Source organism: Sturnira hondurensis, unplaced genomic scaffold (assembly GCF_014824575.4).
Source record: "Sturnira hondurensis isolate 20B ecotype Veracruz unplaced genomic scaffold, ASM1482457v3 Scaffold0003801, whole genome shotgun sequence".
Classification (NCBI taxonomy): domain Eukaryota; kingdom Metazoa; phylum Chordata; class Mammalia; order Chiroptera; family Phyllostomidae; genus Sturnira; species Sturnira hondurensis.
The window spans coordinates 6,076,118-6,091,441 of NW_028076432.1; the positions used below are offsets into that span (position 1 = coordinate 6,076,118).

General features: G+C 38.2%; 2 protein-coding genes across 4 annotated transcripts in view; one reads left to right on the top strand and one right to left on the bottom strand.

Moving 5' to 3' along the window:
- The window catches only part of DLG2 (discs large MAGUK scaffold protein 2), a 1,965,529-nt gene extending 1,958,037 nt beyond the window's left edge, over window positions 1-7,492 (bottom strand). The window contains exons 1-2 of the mRNA XM_037042840.1: window positions 6,465-7,492; window positions 5,844-6,003 (exon numbers count right to left, since the gene is read on the bottom strand). Coding sequence (XP_036898735.1) covers window positions 5,844-5,862 — 19 coding nt within the window. The 5' untranslated portion in view covers window positions 5,863-6,003; window positions 6,465-7,492. The remainder of the gene's footprint in view (window positions 1-5,843; window positions 6,004-6,464) is intronic.
- Window positions 7,493-7,778: 286 nt separating this feature from the next.
- TMEM126B (transmembrane protein 126B) lies at window positions 7,779-15,324 on the top strand. Of its 3 annotated transcripts, none has more exons than XM_037042858.1 (5): window positions 7,779-7,889; window positions 10,428-10,549; window positions 11,564-11,757; window positions 13,028-13,139; window positions 13,396-15,324. In XM_037042858.1, exons 1-5 carry the CDS (start codon window positions 7,809-7,811, stop codon window positions 13,577-13,579), a joined length of 693 nt encoding a protein of 230 aa, XP_036898753.1. In that variant the 5' UTR covers window positions 7,779-7,808; the 3' UTR covers window positions 13,580-15,324. The 3 variants fall into 3 exon arrangements, with proteins under 3 accessions (XP_036898753.1, XP_036898755.1, XP_036898754.1); XM_037042860.1 differs by having other exon boundaries at window positions 7,796-7,854; XM_037042859.1 differs by lacking the exon at window positions 7,779-7,889 and adding an exon at window positions 7,896-8,087.

Below are 15,324 nucleotides of genomic sequence, written 5' to 3' on the forward strand. Positions count from 1 at the left end.
AACAGCCAGGAGTGGAAAACTTATTTGAACAAATAATAAAGGAGAACTTCCCCAGTCTGGCAAAGGAAATAGACTTCCAGGAAATCCAGGAAGCTCAGAGAGTCCCAAAGAAGTTAGATCCAAAAAGGAACACACCAAGGCACATCATAATTACATTAGCCAAGATTAAAATGAAGGCGAGAATTCTAGAAGCAGCAAGAGATAAGGAGACAGTCACCTACAAAGGAGTACCCATCAGACTGTCAGCGGATTTCTCAAAAGAGAACTTACAGGCAAGAAGGGGCTGGAAAGAAGTATTCCAAGTCATGAAATCCAAAGACCTACAGCCGAGATTGCTCTATCCAGCAAAGCTCTCATTTTGAATGGAAGGGCAGGTAAAGTGCTTCTTAGATAAGGTCAAATTCAAGGAGTTCATCATTACCAAGCCCTTATTATATGAAATGTTAAAGGGACTTATCTAAGAAAAAGAAGATAAAAAACATGAACAGTGAAAGGACAGCAAACTCACAGTTATTAACAACCACACCTAAAACAAAAGCAAACTAAGAGGACAGCTAGATTGGGAGTGAAAACAGAAAAGGAGATCACATGGAGGGTTAGCAACAGGGGAGTGGGAAGAGGAGAAGGGGAGAAAGTACAGAGAATAAGTAGCATAGAAGGTAGGTAGAAAATAGACAGGGGAGAGGGCAGGAATACTATGGGAAATACAGAATCTAAAGAACTTCTGACACATGGACATGAACAAAAAGAGGGGAATGGTGGGGGAGGGGTGTGCAGGGTGGAGGGGAGTGAAGGAGGGAATGGGACAAATGTAATGGCATAATCAATAAAATATATTTAAAATATACATATATATATATACACAGTTTATTACCTATAAGAAATTTTCAATAAAACAAAACCACAGGTTTATTCCAAGTCGTATCACACTTTCAATGATAAAGATGTCAGAGCTCTCCAAAATGACAAGCGCCCTACAGAGTCAGGGCTTCAGTGGCTAGCAAGACGGTATCACCAGAAGAAGACATAATATTACCCATAATCTTGGAAAGTTCCAGTACTGTATCTCATTTTCACAGGATTTTCTACTTCATAACATCATTCCTGTTCTTCTTAAATCCTAAAATAAATGGGGTCAGGAGAACTGTTTCATAATGAAGGTTCTTTGGCCATAATTCTTGAAATAGCTTTGAGAAACTTACTAAAAATTGAACTTATGCAGAAAGCTTACTACTTGGAATTCAGAATGACTGACTGGACAGAAGAGACTGGATAAAACTCATGATCCTTTGCTGACAAAGCAACCTACATTAAACACACACAGAGCCCTCGTGCCTTGACTGCTACAAACTCCTGAGCAGGAATTATAGCTGGGGAGCAGGACCTCCTCCCCCGCCGTAAGAAAAGATTTTATACATCTCATCCCTACACTAAAAAATATTATACTATCACTGACATGGTTAAACAGTAAATAATAAGAAATAAGAGTATATAAGGAGAGTATATAAATAAGAATAAAGAGTATTCTTGTAGTTTAGTGAATATATTGTCATAAGATCAATTAGCAAAAGCACGAATGCCTTAATTCCATGTTTTAAAACTCCAATATTTTGCGTGTATCTTCTCACTGGCTAGACTGTCCAATCCAAAGAAGTAGCCGATCATAGGCCTAAAGGAGGGATCAAATATTCTATCCCATAAAGCAGTTGGGCAGTTTCCCAAAAACCTAACAGTTCAAAACTTTTTAGTATCAAGTAATTAGCATATCATTGCACACTTTCCCAGAATGTAATAACTATAAAATGAATTTAATTAACCCATCACTTTAGCACCATGCCTATTGTTTGTTCCATAACGTACATCTAATCAGTAGTTTGAATACAAAAGTATTCTTTAATTTCTTTCTCCAGATGCTCTCTCTTTATGCCTCCTGGACTAATGAACATTTTCTAACATCAAGAGTCTTATGGATTTATGATTTGCAATAACCCTCTCAACCAAGGTCAAGATGACCCTTTTGAGAGATTTTTAAATCTAAAATTATTATTTAGTAAAAATTATTTATTTCACTTTGATTTACAGAAATTGATAAAGTTTGAAAACTATCTTTCCAGAGAGAGAGAGAATCTCTCTCTGGAAATAATAAAGGAGAACATAATAAAGAATCTCTCTCTCTCTGGAAAGATTCAGTATTTAACTCGAGTTTTATTAGCTAGAAAAAAAAACTGAAGTTTTATGAAATGGAAAAAGCATCTGAATATAAAACTGGCATAACAAACCTGAAAACTGAAATACAAATTTGCAAAAGGTGCAGTCAATGTGGAAAAGCTTTTTTTTTTTAATTTTAAGAACCTAAGAAAAGCTAGAGATGGAAAAAGAGTTTTCACAGGAGGCAAATATAAAGTAGTAAGATACTACAAAAAAAATTAAGCCATCAGGTGCAGGAAACAGATAATGAATAAAGAATACTTTAAATGAGGAAGGAGAATTGTAAAGGGTCCGTTTCCCAGAGAGAGGAAGAAAAAAGAGAAAAACAGAAGTGACACTTACGAAGCACACAGAGAACCAAAAGGAAAGCCTGTGGACCTGGGAAACCACCTCAGTTTCAAGGATGCCTAGGAGATACGTGGCAACATCACCTCTTCGAATTCTAATTACACGACTTTCTTCAGCTTTCTTTTAAAAAAGCACTGTCATAATATATGCATTATGAAAATGATAGTATTTAACTTTTAGTACTTGGTAAAAATAAGATTATACACATGTCATTTATCAATGAGAACAGTTGCCAAAAAAAAGATTCAAAGAAAATAAAGTATCAGAGAAGTGAAAAATATCAGATAGACTTTTTTACCAATTAAAAGAAGCTCAGAAAATAGGACAATATTTTTAAAACACAGAAAGGAAATGAGCATCAACCCCAAAGTATCGAAAGCATTAATTTCCCTCCCATATTTAATAAAGAGAATAAAAACTGCTCAAAAAACAAACTGCAATATACTAAAACATTCTGGTGAAGCAATATTGTGTCACTAAAACAGCAACTTTCCACTGAAAACACATGTAAGGACACAATTAGCATTAACTTCTATTTCTTACATTTATCTGTCATGAAAACAAATTCAACCAACTCAACAAGTCTTGTTGAAACAGCACTTTACCATGATCCTGCACCATAACCAACCAGGCTAATACACCTGACGTTGGATAGGCCCTGAAATCTCATACGTTAAAATAGGTCTAAGATGTACTAAAGGTTCATTTAGGAGCAAATCAAGTTACTACTGCAGAAAAAAAAATCCTGAATGTAAAGCAACTCCTGGAGGAAAAAAAATCTCTAACGGAGACAGGGAAAACTGATTAAACTGCCATCTATAAAAATGTTAAGAGACAGGGGTGGTAGACGTAGGGAGTACTGTCATAAAGCGACAAAGCAGTGACTACAGCGGTCTGAGGTCCAACAGACTCACCTTACCTAAGCAGAGACAAGAACAGGCGCCTAAAGATGGACTAAGCAAGATGCCATGCCCATTCCCACTTCCCACTGTGTTTGTACATCCCCAGAGAATCGCCTCTCTACTTTTACAATAACACACAGAATAAACACCAAATGAGAAACCGTCCCATGAAAGTTTCTCCTCTCTACTTTTACAATAACACACAGAATAAACACCAAATGAGAAACCGTCCCATGAAAGTTTCTTATTTGAATAAGAGTAGGTATTCAATCATGAATAAACACTGGGCTCAATGAATATGGTTATTACTAAAGTTACATTTATTTAGCTCCTCCGTCATATCTACCAGGTGGAACAATGAAGAAAGAAAAAAGATTCAAGATGACAACATACTAACCCCTGCAGAACAAACCTAAGTTATACTTTAAAACATATGTTTTACTCATATTTTAGAAATTGTACAAAAGTAAGCCTATCCAATAAAAAATATAATGCACATGTCATAATTTGGCTAGTTGTCTGTATAATTCAAAAATATAACAATATTAATAGTTTTAAAAGATTAAAGACGAAATAAATTATTTTTTCTAACTACATCAGTTCATAAAGTAAATAAAATGATGCATATACTTTAGTATAACCCAAATATATACTGATTTGGGGAATTAGGATGCAATTCCTTAAAATTTGATCCATTACAATCAATCATTGTTAAAAGAACATGGGAAGGAGAGGAAAAAGGAAGAAGAAGGGGGAAAGAAGAGGAAAGAAGAGGGGAAAATAAAACTATTAAATTATTTCTTATAAAGCATGATTCTCCATAATGTATCAGCAATTTTGGTAACTTCCTTTAAAGTTAGGAACTTTTAAGAGACTCAGTCCACCGGTTTTAGAAGCCTTAAGATCATTCTGCTTAGTGAATTTACACCTAGAACATCCATTGCCCTTCCTCCTCCCCGTCCTTTCCAGATAACACTTTCTCTCTCCCCCCTCCTCCCTCTCACTTGCTCTCTTTCCCCCACTTTTTTTCTCTTTCTCTTTCCCTCTCCCCCTGTTCTTCTCTTTGCCTTGCCACCTTCCATCTCTTATACATAATGCATTTAAGGTAGTCCAAAAGGGACAATGTCTTGAGGACAATAAATGGTAAAAAAATAAATAAATATACACTGTAAATTAAATAAGAACTGTCATTTATTGGCTACATTACCCAAACCATTTTTATTTCAGATAAGCCAACTGTGTCTGATCTGGACAGATGTGGCTCCAAAATTTCATAAACAGTTTATTTCTCTGTGATATTACTGTGTAGCGTGAGAGAAGGAAACAATCTCAGTCTTAAATGCCCATGTACAAGGGAATGTTTCTAGGTGTTCTAAAAGTTTTATATATCATTGTCCATCTCCACAGATACTGGTTGGACAAAGCACCTCACTGATTATGTTTCCTCAATGCACCTTCCAAAGCCACAGGTAGGATTAATCATCCTGCAGAGACAGGTTGCACTTTAACCTTCAACCTGAACTTTAGTTTCAGATTGTATCAAGTCACACAACTTGTTAACACATGGATCTGTGCTAGCCCAGTATAATAGAGTTTCAAGGGTATTCATATAAATTTTGGTTCAAAACCCTTAAGAAAACTCTACGGTTGATCTGATCGTCCATACCATGTTTAAAAACTAAACAAGACAAAACAAAACTGGTTTCACTATGATCCTTAGCAACAAAGTTAACATGTAGTACAGCCAAATTAAAGTGAATCCCCAAGGTCTGAGCTATGATAAACTCAGGTGGGAAAGAGGTGGGAAACTCAGGTATCTGCTTCATTTGGGAAACTTGCCAGTCATGTTCTTAGACAAGACATACATCTGGAGAAACACAGTTACCAAAGTTGTGCTTTATCACAAAAGTAAAGACACTGGACTAAATCCAAATATGAAACTATTTTTAAGTCAAAAGATAAATAATGAATCTATTATTTTGTTCAGTGCACACAACTTCACTATCTTTTACAATATGTAATTCCCTTGATAAATATTAAACCCATGATAAAGAACTCAAATATACACTTTTTAAAAAAAAAGATTGTTTAAAAAGTTGCATTTAACAAGATAAAGAAAATCCCAAATCAGTGATACTATGTCTATGCTAATTAGATCACCTGACTTATGAAATCACCAATGTCTACAATTAAATACTATAGTCGTACTTCATTTCACTTTAGCAAAGTAATATTACTGAATGATGTGCCACGGAAAAGACATTATTATAATAAATATTTCCCCAAACCCAAGCAAAAGTTTACTCTTAAATGGAATACAATTTAATTTACAAATACCAGAACCAAGGTAAGGGAGAAACATATATAGGAAGCTTCATAGCCCACCTTTCTTCTTGACTGGCATTCTTGGTCGTTTCCACTGCCACAGGATTCAAGATCTCTTTTCAGGTCTCAACTTGATCCAACTGGATTGAGGCCAAGAGCCAGGTAACTGTTACAAATCACTTCACCTATTTAGTTTTGAAATCCAGGCTGTCTTCTCTTTCTGATAAAGAAAAAATAATGTGTCTTTCCACAATTAAACTTTTCACACTGCCCAGAGTTTAGAGAAATGTAATTTCAGTTTTTCAATTTTTATAAAATATTTAGTTTTTTTAGAAGCTCAGAAAACTATTGTAAGCATAGAAAACGTTATTAAAATTCCTCTTCAGGCAGCATCATTTTTGGAGTTCAATGACTAATTCGATTAAGGCACAAACCAAATTTACAAAGCTGTTTCACTACTTAATACATGATCAAATTCGAAGATGAACTGGTTGACGATAAATATTCTCAATTCTTTAGAGAAAAATTGAAACACCACCCCTGGCGCTCCCCAAAAAATACTTTTGAAAATTTCTTTGAGTCTGGTCTTTAAAAAGGTGGGTGAGTTTGAACAGTTTTCCGGAGCAGAACACAGACTGAAAGGCCCTTTCTATTTACTGGACCAGAAGTTCCAGATCTCACCCCTCAGTAAGGTAGGATCCAGCTTGCTGTCACTTCCATTTTTTTTCTTCTGTGCTCTCCAAGCCCCTCAGGCATGATCCTTAATGCCCCCTCTGATTCTGATCCTCCCATGTATTAACCGAGAGGATTGAAAAGAAGGAAAGCAATCCCTTGGCGTGGAGACATTAAAGTGACAGTGCTACTCAGTGGGCACTTGATGCAGGATGAGTTGGCGAAGCAGATTTCTTCACACTGGAGTCATTCACATCATGCCATTTCTTCGCATCCAAGCAGCTGCCTATCCAGCAAGGAAAAACACTGAGACTATTCCAGAGAAGTCAAACCTTCCCGCAAAGGTGTTTTCTGAGACGCTGTAGTAGTATTAGGCATGTGAGCACAAGCTGGCGAACGGTTGGCGATTTCCTAAATGAGAGAGTTTCGGCCGCTTGGCTTCCACATCTACCCTTTCAATCTCTCTCCAAACTACCCACCTTCCTTTTGTAGAAAAGACAAGAAATCTCTGCTACTACCGCTGGCTACCCCTGCCCACACCCCGTTCTCATACAGAAGAGCACAGAATGTCCTGCACCCTTCACGCGATGAAGTGTTTCTTCAGGCAGTAGAAACAGCAGCACTAGAAATTATATAACTCTCGAATTTGGCTTCTCTAAGACATGGAGACTGGAGGGTCGGGGGTTGCTGGTCTGGGAGATACTGCTGGGCACAGAACGTGGAGAAAAGGGCGCCAGGCCTCCTCGCTGCGCCCCACACTCCGAAACACTGGGGGTCTTTTCGGGAAGTGGGAAGCAAATTTCTCTCCGGTCCCTTTCCGAGCGGAGTGAAAGCATGGAATATGAGGGCACTGAACATTGGGGAGAGGAGTCAGACGGCTGAGAGGGGAAGACGCCGGTTTGGGGGGTCAGAACAGAAGGTCCCCGAGAAGACGGAGCCTTAACACACGCGCCGGGCCAGAGGGGCGAGCTCCCCCGAGGCGTGAAAGGGGTGGGGAGTTCGGCCGCGGCTATCACAGGTGCCCTGAAGAGGGGAAAGCGCCTCGGCACACCCCGGCGTTCGGAACGCCCCAGGCTCCCTTCTAGGTGGGAGAGGGAGCTTGGTTAACAAATAGCAGGGTAAGGGAATGCAGGGCTAGCAGAAGGGGCGGGCCTACGGACGTCTGGACCTCCCTGAAGCCAATGAGCAGCCGTAATTTCAGGACGCCGGGCCCAATTACAGACAGGACGGAGGGCGCGGCTTTTGACTGGGTTGGGGCGGGCGGGACTGCAGGAGAGAGGCGTGAGCCGGACACCCCGCCCACCCCGGGCGTTCTAGGTCCCCGCCCACCTGCTAGTCACGTGGGCCCCCAAGATGGCGGCACTCCGGCGCGGGGCTGGGGCTGACCCGGGAGGTAAAGGTGCGGTGCCACAGGGAGCTGGAGAAACGCCCGAGGTAGGCGGGAATCCGGGGTGGTTTGGACGGTGATTTCTGCAGCCTTAGTGTGTTGGCGGACTCTTCTGAAATGATGCAAGTAAAAAGAATTTGAAAACCTAAAGAGAACAGCTCCCGAAGTCCATGGGTCGCTCAATGGGTTAAGTCTCCAGTTGCGACGGGAAGGAACAGAGAGAAAGTAGGAGACCTAAAGTCTAGGTTGCTTGCCGCTTGTTTTCTCTTGCCTCAGGGCCTTTGCACCGACCTTACCTTCAACTTGAAATACCTCCCCGCACCTTTTCCCACCCCAGTCTCCGCCAAATATTTTCAGGTATTCGTTTAAGTGTCACTTCCTCCGGGAAATCCTCCCACACTTCCCCTAGCTAGGTTAAGGTTGGCTTTTCTTATGTTCTTTTGTTTTGTTTTTATGGCACGCGCTTTATGCGTTCAAATTTCCTGCCCTTTTTTCCCTGATTTCTGGCTGAGTTGTGAATTCCTGTGGCTATGACTACCTCTTGACGAATGTCAGATGTTGAATGAACGTGGTCTACAATGTGAAGTTCAGGTGAAATAGTACACATAAAAGCACTACAAAACTGTAAGATACTTGGCAAGCTATAAACCTACATAAATTCACTCTTTCCGATATATTGAGTGGTCTTGGACTGATCTTTAGATGAAATGTGGGTTACTGCAAAATTTTTACATTTCAGGACTTGTTAGCAGTCTCTCCGAAAGTTACCCATCTATTTCTCTGACTTACTACCGCTGCCTTCCAAAGAATAGGCACTCCAGTATCTGCTGTCCTGTTTGGATATTATAGCATCATAACCCCAAGTGGCTTTGTTGGCCATATACTAAGACTGTAGAAGTCATTGCCTGAAAGTTTTCTCTGTGGGGTTAGTAAAGGACTTCAGTGAATTGGGTGACAGCAAAATAGGTTACCCAAGTCTCCTGGTTATGATACTGACATCAGCCTTCATAGAACATTAGATTATAGGACCTCCCTCAGATACTACTTTCTCTTCCATTTTACATTTAGATGTCAGAGAGAGGAAAAAGATTAAATCTAGTGTCTGAGAAATTGTAGTTTGTAATTTTTTTCCCTGTCCTCCCCAGACATTCTAAAGAAAAAGAACTACTTTGAATACAGTTTGTGATGATACAGGGAAAGAAAGTGGCCCATTGTTATTGTGTAATAGCATAGAAGAGTTTGGAGGATCCCGTCTTCAGCAGTTAATTTGCCTTTTCTTAGGGTTAAGATTGCTACATATCACTTACTCAGCAAGTGAATATTGCAGTGATGTTTAACATGTGTCTATTGACTACTGGCCTCAGAAGAATCACTGGTGCTAAAATGCAGATTTCTAGGCTTCACTCCTAGTGAATCCATATGTCTTAGGAGGGAGCTGGAGAGACTGCTCTTCAAAGAAACTCCCGGTGTGATTCTTGGGCACATCACATAATTGAGAACCACCAATTAATTATCTTCTGTGCTCATTATGCTTAATCCACTCTAATCTGTTGCCTGGGACTCCTGAAATATGAGATTCAGTCTATGCCCTTGACTAAATTTAATGTCATTAAAGTGGAGATTGGTATAAATTGTGAAGGGCCATAGATTTTTAAAAATCTGTTCATCGTGCTAATGTGGCAAAAGATTTAACGATTTTTTTCTTGTAAGAATTTTCATGTACATTGAAGAGTCTTTCCCAGAGCACAACATTCAGAAAGGAAGCTGAGGATCTGGCTTTTTTTTGTTTGTTTTTTGTTTTACCATGAGTTCCTATTAAGATGCCATAGGCCAGTCATCATGGTCCCTTTTCATTGACAGCCATCTATTCATACTTCACACTTGGGACACAGGACCTGTCCGACCCTAGAACCCAGTGCTGTGGCGTCCTGGCTCACTGGTATTCTGCACAGCAATTCCCAGTAAAGGCCCTATTTTCGCACCTAGGGAGCTGGACATGTAACATATAATCCGTAGCCATCCACGAACCACTGTCTCTTCTTAGCCTGGAACAGTGTCCCTCTTTCTTATGTCCCCTCTCACTATTGTCCAAGGCAATCCCTGCTCTCTCCTGCCTCTCCAGGAAACTCAGCATTATCACGGAAATGAGCTCAGGCTTTCATGAGACAGGAGAGAGAGAGTGGTTAACAAGTAGCAACTGTTTTCTTCTAGCTCTGAAAGCCAGGAGCACTGAAAGGGGCCTGGCTGCATTTTGGGGAAACTATACGGAAAACAAAAGTATTTCAGTAAGTCATCCTTCTACACTAAGTCCTAGGGCAACTCAGCCTTTCTGAATCTTATTTTTCTCATCTGTAAAAGTGGAGACGATCACTATCCTACCAATTTTTCAAAATTATGTGAATCAAAAAGCCATTGTCTAGCATATCGTAAGAGCTCACTAAATGTCGATTGAATCATTAAAAAGTATGTAAAAGCAGATGACAATGCCTGACACATTACTAGGGTCTAAATGATTTTTAATCTGAATCTGTAGAATTTATAAGATTTCACTAGCTATTATGGTTCTCGAATTTTATGTTTTTCAGAACATCAAGATGGCAGCGTGTACAGATGGTCAGCACAGTCTTTCTGTAGGAGATGCAAACCTCAGAAGATCAATGGTCATCGAAATGATAGAAAAAAAGTTTGAGTATCTCAGAAAAGAAAAGTAAGAGACACATCCACACTAAAAATCAGTGAACTTCATTACATATTTTCTGTATTACCATTGTTTCTGAATATCTGAGATCCTACTAACTTCATTGAGTTGGTTGTGAAGAAAACTTATTTTTAAAAAAACTGGAGAGAAGCAGGGACAGGTGAAAGTAGTGGTTTGTTGGAATATTAGGACTGTGATAATGTCTTTAAAAATGTCCAAAATTGTTATTGAAATGTTATTAGTGCAATAAACATTTTTAAATTAAAAGTAATTGAGAAAATACAATTTGGGGAAGCTATTTATATTTAATTATTGATCAATTGTAATTAAATTCAGTTTAGATATGATTACCTTAGCAACAGTGCTGAGTTCAATAAACAGGAATACAGATTCCATGATATACATGTTGTTTCACATTACCATTTTGACTTTTAGATTATTAGAGCTCAAGAATAAAAATGTTGCCTTAGACCTTACACATTTCTGGATGTAGGTATGAGTCAGAATAAGTAAATCTAGATCTAGCAAAGTTCTTTGGATGAAGTTTTAGAAATCCTCAACAAATTATTTTAAATCTATCTGGACTAATTAAGAAACAGTTATTTTCTAGAAGGCCTAACCAAATATAAACAACGTTTTTCAAATGACCTTAAGCAAATTCTTTTAGTAGCAAGAGCAGTCTTAGATTTTAGATAGCTCATAAAATTTGTGTATATAGGAACATATCTATACTTACTTGTGACCAAAATTTATTTTCTCTTCAAAAGAGCTCCATTTTAAAACCACTCTAAATAGTCTCAGAAGGAGAATTGTATCCTCTGATTAGAATGCAAGTTTCATGAAAAATGGGTTTTGTTTTGTTTTTTTGCTTTAGTCACTGTCTTATGCATAGCATGTAGAAAATACTTTTACATAGTAAGTAAGTGCTCAAGAAATATTTAATGTTGAGGAAATATGACTACCTAGGAAGGTATATCCATTAGGAAAATATTATGTCCAACTTAGTTATTATTTTTCTATTAGGATTTTAAATATATATGGAACAATGATGATTGGAACAGCAGCTAGTTTCTCTGGACTGCTGGCAAACTTCATTTTCAGACACTGCTTCAGGGTTAACCATGATGCTTTGAAGACATACGCATCATTGATTACACTTCCATTTTTGTCTACTGTAGTCGCTTATAAGCTCCTTGTCACAGATGCTTTGTATTCAGGTAAGTTTAAATTCATTAAAGTATAATGTGTTTGTCTAAGTAAAATTATTCATTAACATATACTTGTTGCTACTGCTGATAATAATCCCTTACATTTGTGTATTGCTCTACCACTTACAAAGTACCTTCACCTATACTGTCCTACTTTATCCCCTCAACAGTTGAGTAGTATTGCCTTTTTTATAGATAAGCAATGAAAACAGATGTGTTCACATCTAAGAAGCAACATAATATACTGAGAAAAAAAGCAGGCTTTGGCCCTGGCTGGTGTGGCTCAGTGAATTGAATGCTGGCCTGCAAACCAAAGGGTCACCAGTTCGATTCCCAGTCAGGGCACATGCCTGGGTTGCAGGCCAGGTACCCAATAGGGGGTGAGTGAGAGGCAACCACACACTGATATTTCTCTCCTTTTCTTTTTCCCTTCCTTCCCCTCTCTCCAAAAATAAATAAAATCTTGTTTAAAAAAAGCAAAAAGTAGGCTTTGGCTACTACACACGATTTCAAATCCTACCTCCTACCATTTAAGGTTTGTGACATTGGGCAGATCATTTAACCTGAGGCTCAGTTGTATTATCATTAGGACTAATAGTGCTTACCTCACAGGATTGTGAGAATTAAGATAGTGTATGTTAAATGCCTAACATAGTATCTGGCATATTATGGGTTCTAATGTTTTCTGCCTCTTCCCCTTACCTTAAGTTTCATAACCAGTAATTGTTGGAACCTCTGACCCCTGTTCATCAGGTCCCTGCTTAAATATCTCTTCCTCCAGGAAACCTCTGATTATGCCAGGGTTTCTAGACACAGTCTGTATTCTTACCTTCAAAGCATTGTGAACAGTGAAAATTATCTATTTAAATATCTGTCTAATGTCTTTCCTGGTAGACTAGCCTGAGGGTTAGGAATTGGGTCTCTTTTATGCAACACTATGCCCAGCACCTAGCACATGCATGACGTATAGACAGTAAAAACTGTTAACTTAGAATCCAGCTGTCTGGTCTACCAGTTTAATAATATTCTTTATTGTAAAGTTGCTTCTGCAGCAACCACATATGTAAGAGAGAACTTGCCTTATGTAAAGTATAATAAAAGCATTTTTCAGATGTGGTACATTTAGTCTATTGTATACCATAGACTGAATTTCTAATATTCTTTCTACTCCTTCACTATGGTTGAGGACAGTACAGATAACTACTCTTTGAGGGCACAAGACTTTCTTAATGTTTACCCTGAGTTTGAAAGGGAGACCAAATTTACTTTTGTTTTCCAGGTAATATAAGTCAGGAAAACTGTGCTCTGAGAAGTACACTGGTTAGCATAGCGGGTGGCGTTTTGTACCCCACTGCTTTGGCTTTTTCTAAAAATGGACGTCTGGCAGTAAAGTAAGTCTGTCTGTGTTCCTTCTTTCTGTGTGTTCCTTCCTTAAAAAAAAAATTAGTAAACTCTCCTTATCTTTTAGCTTCCAGTGATACTTTTAATCAAAATATAGTAGTCTGGTATTTCAAATAGCTAACTTTTAACCTTCTTGCTAGCTATAGGAAAGACCTTGAATGGAAGTGGTGAGTTTAAAAGAAATCAACGAATTTTTTATAGAATATGCATCCAGGAAGAGTGTTTAACTCTTTTTTTTCTTTTTAGGTATCATACTGTTCCACTGCCACCAAAAGGAAGAGTTTTACTTTATTGGGTGATGCTTTGTCAAACAGAAATAAAAGGAATGCTAATTCCTCTAGCCTTTCAGGCGGCCTTTGGAATATATAATGGTATTCAACATTATGCAATATTTGAAAGTACATTAGAGAAAACTGTACATGAAGATTAACCAAAGAATGAATGGATTTTATATGGTGAGGACTCAGGTATTGCTGAAAGAGTTCAAAGTAACTGGACAATTTGTTTCTTTTCTTTTTGCCTAGTATATACAGGTTCTCAGTAAATACTCAGTAACTCAATAAATAAATGTAAGTTTTGTCTTTCTTCCTCGGTGTATGTGGAAATAAGTTTGACGCCTCAAGTTCTGATCTATACATTTATATATCCATTCATTCATCAGACATTTATTGAGCACCTGCTGCAGTTCAGGCACTGTGTTACATGTGATCAAATATGGTCCTTATCCAGAAGGAACTCATGATTAGAAGGGAAACTAAGAATGAAACACATAGCATGAGAGGGTTTGAGAGGCATACACATAATTCTGTGGGAACACTGAGGATATGGCCATTAACTGCTTGCGCAGAAGGGAAAGCTATAGGGAAAAAGTAACATTTGACTTAAATTTTGAAGAAGTTGAAAGTTCATAAGAAAGCAAAATACAGAAATAGCATACAGTCATTCCCCTAATCTGTGATGCAGTATACATACTAACTTACAGTTGTTAACAAATTATTTCCACTATGCTGTTTAAAGAATATACATTCAGTGCCTATTTGCTATGCATTGAGGCATAGCAAATTTCCATAGGCACTAGGAGTACAAAGATTCCGTCCCTGCCCTTAACAAGCTTAAAGTCTAAAGAAAAACATCACAGCCTGCTTCTTTATGTCTGCTAGAGCATTTATCTTAGTTCAGGGATGAACACTGTCTGATGAAAAGAATAAAACAGCATGGAATCCCACCACATCTCTTTCTCCTTGTCTTAACCATATAGTGAGGTTAAATATTTGGTCATCTGAGGCCCCAAGCAACCCAAAGAATTGGAAGTCTTGATCAGGTACTTACAGCACCATATACAACAAACAAACACATGTAGTTTTTTGCTAATGAAAAAAAAGCTGGTTAGTCATCCAGCTTTGTGTTCTCAGAATAATTTGTGATACTTGAAACTCTAAGGAAAGGGGGAAGCAGGGCGTTGGTGGTTAAGGAGGGGCAAGGCAAATCAAGACAAATAGAAAATTAAACCAATGATATTCATATTTTAATTCTTAAAAAATTTGTATGAGTGCATGAATATTTTCCTCTTGAGATATTCAAACAATCCAGAAGTATACATGCAGGGTGGGGCAAAAGTAGGTTCACCGTTGTGAATATGGGAAACAGAATACTTGTATTGTTATTTATTGATTATTGTATTATTTTCCATGTGAACAACTGCAAACCTACTTTTGCCTCACCCTGTGTATATATTTGGTAAATAGAACAAGACTTGAAAAGTCCTCCTCCTCTCCCACTCTGTCCTATTTCTACTCCGTTCTCCAGAGGTAGCCACTTTCAAGATAACATGCCTCTTTCCCTACAGTATTCCTTTGTATCTTACATATTTTAAATAAATTGTATTACCCATACGCACTATGCTGAAATTCACTTGACTGTATGTCTTAGAGATCTTTTCAGCTCATGACATCTAGGTCCAACACATTCTTTTTAGTGGCAGTACATACTCAATTACTCCAGTGTCCACATAGGTGATCCTTCCAACACCCTGGTAAGGTCTGTCTACCTTACCATTTATTCCCATGGTCATGCTTTAGACCCACTCGTCTGATATAATGCTAGCGTTTGAAATGTGTTACAAGTGTAAACTACACATCAAGTTTTGGAGACACTAAAACACAATGTAAAAATCAC

What these genes read in the sequence shown, in the direction of transcription:
- TMEM126B (XM_037042858.1), top strand. Translation starts at nt 7,809, where the DNA reads ATGGCGGCACTCCGGCGCGGGGCTGGGGCTGACCCGGGAGGTAAAGGT. An exon ending in GAGCTGGAGAAACGCCCGAG is followed by an intron (nt 7,890 to 10,427) that starts GTAGGCGGGAAT and finishes TATGTTTTTCAG; the next exon opens with AACATCAAGATGGCAGCGTG. An exon ending in GAGTATCTCAGAAAAGAAAA is followed by an intron (nt 10,550 to 11,563) that starts GTAAGAGACACA and finishes TTTTTCTATTAG; the next exon opens with GATTTTAAATATATATGGAA.